Source organism: Sander lucioperca, chromosome 5 (genome assembly GCF_008315115.2).
Source record: "Sander lucioperca isolate FBNREF2018 chromosome 5, SLUC_FBN_1.2, whole genome shotgun sequence".
Lineage (NCBI taxonomy): Eukaryota > Metazoa > Chordata > Actinopteri > Perciformes > Percidae > Sander > Sander lucioperca.
In genome coordinates, this window is record NC_050177.1 from 5427181 (window position 1) to 5432351 (window position 5171).

Genomic DNA, 5171 nt, shown 5'->3' on the forward strand with positions numbered 1-5171 from the left:
AATAAAGCGATTAATGGTTACCAATAAGTAAAAATTATAATCAAACTGTGTTCATATTGTGGGGCAATTAACTCTAAAATAAAGAAAAGCAACAGAAATCATTTGTAGTCCCTCCCTGTTAAACGTTAGTCAGCCATTCAGATCTTAAGCTAACGTTAGCTTTTTAATGGTAGAGATCGTGGAATTTTCCAAAACGTAATAACTACCGCACATCAAAACACCAAACTGCTTGGCTAACTTTATCTGGTTATAACTAAATATCTAATAAACATTTTATTTTGCAACTATACGTCCGCAAACTTCATTATTGACGCGTCAGTGGCACAGCTGATGTTATTCAAACAGCTGATGTGATCCAACAGCTGATGTGATCCAAACAGCTGATGTGATCCAACAGCTGATGTGATCCAACAGCTGATGTGATCCAACAGCTGATGTGATCCAACAGCTGATGGGATCCAAACAGCTGATGTTATATAAACTATTCCAGTAACAGTTAACTCCAGATTGTTGTAAAAATGTTGTTTCATCCAATAATTCACTTCTCATCGTCTTCCAACCATTCATCAAAACTAAGTCCTCCATATAAATCAAAATTATCAACAAAACGATCCATTGTATCAATGCTGTAGGCTAACGTTACTGTTTTTGATTCAGACCTGGAAGTTACAATGTTGCCATGGAAATGGAGGAGTAATACTTTATGTGATGTGCCAGGTGTCCTCCAATGGCTCTGGGTGTGCTGTCATGCTGATTTGAGTACGTTCTAAATGTCTAGCTGACCAATCAGGTTTTCTGGTCGGATCAACTTGTTGTATAATCAGGAATAAACAAACGTCCAGTAATCAAAGTCACATGATATTAAAATATAAATTATTTGTGTATCTCAGCTACAGTTCATATTTCATTGATTATGAAGTGATTCTAAATCAGAATAAAATACTGTGTTTTCAAAGATTATTGTTCTTGATCTGACCTGAGAGTCTCCAGTGTGCAGTGTGGACTCTTCAGTCCAACAGAGATCAGCTTCACTCCTGAATCCTGCAGATCGTTGTTACTCAGGTCCAGCTCTCTCAGACTAGAGGACTGGGAGCTGAGAACTGAGGACAGAGCTTCACAGCTTCTCTCTGACAGGTTACAGCCACTCAGTCTGGAGAGACAACAGGAAACAAACAAGATATTTATATTTAACTCCTGTTGAAAGATATCAGAGTATTTAATGATGAATAAATCACACTTACAGAGCTTTGTTGGAGGCTTTGACCACTGGCAGCAGCCTCAGAAGAGTCTTCTCTGAAGCAGAGTATTTCTTCAGGTCAAACACGTCCAGATCTTTTCCTGATGACAGTAAGATGAAGACCAGAGCTGACCACTGAGCAGGAGACAGTTTATCTGTGGAGAGACTTCCTGAACTCAGGTACTGTTGGATCTCCTCCACTAGAGAACGATCATTCAGTTCATTCAGACAGTGGAACAGATTGATGCTTCTCTCTGCAGACAGATCCTCACTGATCTTCGTCTTGATGTACTTGACTGTTTTCTGATTGGTCTCTGAGCTACTTCCTGTCTGTGTCATCAGACCTCGTAGGAGAGTCTGATTGGTCTCTAGTGAAAGACCCAGGAGGAAGCGGAGGAACAAGTCCAGGTGTCCATTTGGACTCTGTAAGGCCTTGTCCACAGCACTCTGAAGGAGATGTTTTACTTTAGGTTTGACTCTGAAGACTTTAGGCAGCCGGGAGGTTGTTTGTTCTTCTGACAGCAGGTTGACTCCAGAGTTGATGAATGTCAGATGGACATGAAGAGCAGCCAGAAACTCCTGAACACTCAGATGGACGAAGCAGAACACCTTGTCCTGGTACAGTCCTCTCTCCTCTTTAAAGATCTGTGTGAACACTCCTGAGTACACTGAGGCTGATCTGATATCGATGCCACACTTTGTCAGGTCTGATTCATAGAAGATCAAGTTGCCTTTCTGCAGCTGCTCAAAAGCCAGTTTTCCCAGAGACTCAATCATCTTCTTTGTCTCTTCATTCCAGTTTGAATCGGTCCCAGCTCCTCCACCATATTTGATGTTCTTCAGTTTGGACTGAACCACCAGGAAGTGGATGTACATCTCAGTCAGGGTCTTGGGCAGCTCTCCTCCCTCTCTGGTCTTCAACACGTCCTCCAGAACTGTAGCAGTGATCCAGCAGAAGACTGGGATGTGGCACATGATGTGGAGGCTTCGTGATGTCTTGATGTGGGAGATGATTCTGCTAGCCTGCTTCTTGTCTCTGTATCTCTTACTGAAGTATTCCTCCTTCTGTGGGTCAGTGAACCCTCTGACCTCTGTCACCATGTCAACACACTCAGCAGGGATCTGATTGGCTGCTGCAGGCCGTGTGGTTATCCAGAGGCGAGCAGAGGGAAGCAGTTTCCCCCTGATGAGGTTTGTCAGCAGCACACCCACTGAGGTGGACTCTGTAACATCAGTCAGGATCTCAGTGTTGAGGAAGTCCAGAGGAAGTCGACACTCATCCAGACCGTCAAAGATGAACACAACCTGGAACTCTTCAAACCTGCAGATTCCTGCTTCTTTGGTTTCACTGAAGAAGTAATCAACAAGTTCCACCAAGCTGTACTTTTTATCTTTCAGCACATTCAGCTCTCTGAAAGTGAAAGGAAATATGAACTGGATGTCCTGGTTGGCTTTGCCTTCAGCCCAGTCCAGAGTGAACTTCTGTGTTAAGACTGTTTTCCCGATGCCAGCCACTCCCTTAGTCATCACTGTTCTGATTGGTTCATCTCTTCCAGGTGGGGCTTTAAAGATGTCTTCTCGTCTGATTGTTGTTTCTGGTCTGTTTGGTTTCCTGGAAGCTGTTTCAATCTGTCTGACCTCATGTTCATCATTGACCTCTGCAGTCCCTCCCTCCATGATGTAGATCTCTGTGAACATCTGATTCAGAAGGGTTGGGTTTCCTGCTTTAGCAATCCCCTCAAACACACACTGGAACTTCTTGTTTAGGTTAGTCTTGAGTTTACGTTTACACACTCCAGCAGAACTTCCTGAATGAATACATAATAAAAAAGCTCATTAAGTAATTTTGTAAAGAGAACAGGAACATATTTTGGTCCATCTCTGGAGACATTAGTAAACGTCCCATTAGTCCAGCAAGTTAAATCTTTAGAGAAATCCTCTTACTGCGCTGCAGACGGTCAGCCAGCTCCTCCTGCTTCATTCTCCTCAGGAAGTGCAGTGTGATCTTCAGAAATGCCTCTCTGCTGCTCCTCTGCTCTTCATCCTCATCCTCACCCTCCCTCTGACTCTCTGAGCATTCTGGGTAATCTGGATTCAGAACCTTCTGGATCTTCTTCAGCTCGTTCTTCACAAAAGTACCGATGTTCTCCTCCAGCAGCTGGAACAGAAGATTATATGAATGACACAATCAAATGAAATCATGGAAGCAAACATCAGATACTTGTTGGACAGACTGACAACACACTGGTCTGAAAGGTGCTGCATGGAGATTATTGTGAACAGAATAGATGTAAAAGTAGTTGTTGTACATGTACAGACCATAAATATGGAGTCCAGGTGTGTTTGATGCTGCTGGGCAGACTGACCACTGGGAACCTCTGAGCTCTCCTGGTCCACTCTGTGGAGGAATCAGGAAGAATTAGCTCACATCATGTCTGTCCACACAGAGACAAACACAAGGTAATTTCATGTGACTTAAAGTGTTGATTACAACATTGAATCAGATGGTTTCCCCTGACATGAAAGTGTTGGAGGTGCTGCTGACCCCACTGTGAATCAACAGAAAGAACTAAGAATTAACCCTCATGCCCTCTTCAGGCTTTTTTGTATGTAAAAATGTACATGCACACAAAAACTGCTATTAAATCATCAGATCAATATTGTTTTCTGCTTAAACAACTTCTACCTTGCTCAAAACTACCAAACATTCAATAATTTTCAGGATTTTAACCCTTTAAATGCAAGTTTATTTATTTGAGGTATTTCATTATATATATAAAAAAACCCACAAAAAATGATTTTTTTTTCTCCATATAATGAATAATATGGAGATGGGGCATTGGTGGAGATTAGAGTCTTGGATATGTCAAAGATTAGCAAAAAAACGGATTTGATTGCATTAGTATTTTTTACATAGCATTTCATTTTGAACAAAAGTGGTGATATTTGATATTTTTACTGTATTCCACCAGAATCAACCATTTTCCCTTTATAGGCATGAAAATATTGTATTTATGCCAGTTATATTATGGAGCTGTGTGTGTGTGTGTGTGTGTGTGTGTGTGTGTGTGTGTGTGTGTGTGTGTGTGTGTGTGTGTGCGTGTCAGTGTGTGAGAAAGAGTTTGTGTAAATGTAAGCAAGCACTGATCATTTTAGGGGTGAAAAAGGGCATCTTTTGAAGGATGCATTTCATGTGTCTTTGAAGAGGTGCTTGAATAAAAACATGAAATGCATCCTTCAAAAGATGCCCTTTTTTCACCCCTAAAATGATCAGTGCTTGCTTACATTTACACAAACTCTCTCTCAGACACAGACACACACACACACACACACACACACACACGACTCCATAATATAACTGGCAAAAATACAATAATTTCATGCCTACAAAGGGAAAATGGTTGATTCTGGTGGAATACAGTAAAAAAGTCAAGGGGGGGGGGGGGTCTGGTCATGAACCCACTCACTGAGAACTGGCCTGAAAGTGTCCAGACTCAAATGGCAGAAGTCTTCTCATGGTAAATAGTGTCCTGACCCAGGTGACACAAACACTTACCAAGGGTGGCTGGTTCTCCAGGGGGGATGTGCAGATGAAGTTACCCTGGAAGGGGCACTCTGAGGGGCACCCATCCCAACCATCACCCTGGTATTCCCAGTTGGAGAACATTTGGGAAGAATTTTGCCATTCATGATTTTTAGCCTACCCTATGGCTATGGGAGATTTAAAATGCTTTTTAATGGGGCTAAAACACCAGATAATATTGGACCAAACCAGGTCCAATATTAAATTGAGATCTACAGTTGAAGACTACTGGACAGCTTTCAGATGTGAGAATATAAATATATGTGCAGAAGAAAGACGCTGAAAATAAATTTCAAAACTTCTCTGGATACATAACAGTTGAAACATGAATCAGCAATATTATAATATTAT

At 41.7% G+C, this 5171-nt stretch overlaps 1 protein-coding gene across 1 annotated transcript; it reads right to left on the minus strand.

Moving 5' to 3' along the window:
- Nucleotides 1-1237: 1237 nt before the first annotated feature.
- LOC118495105 (NLR family CARD domain-containing protein 3-like) lies at nucleotides 1238-4904 on the minus strand. The gene is made up of 4 exons (XM_036001517.1): nucleotides 4794-4904; nucleotides 3339-3395; nucleotides 3182-3251; nucleotides 1238-3030 (listed from the first exon to the last, which is right to left on the minus strand). Exons 1-4 carry the CDS (start codon nucleotides 4902-4904, stop codon nucleotides 1238-1240), a joined length of 2031 nt encoding a protein of 676 aa, XP_035857410.1.
- Nucleotides 4905-5171: the final 267 nt, after the last annotated feature.

Bases quoted from the DNA above. Each gene is read 5' to 3' on its own strand.
- LOC118495105 (XM_036001517.1), bottom strand. From the start codon at position 4,904: ATGTTCTCCAACTGGGAATACCAGGGTGATGGTTGGGATGGGTGCCCC. The intron at 3,396-4,793 runs GTAAGTGTTTGT...CTTCTGTTCCAG, and splicing joins TGGAGAACCAGCCACCCTTG to CTGCTGGAGGAGAACATCGG. The intron at 3,252-3,338 runs GTTCTGAATCCA...AGCAGAGAGGCA, and splicing joins AGCTGAAGAAGATCCAGAAG to TTTCTGAAGATCACACTGCA.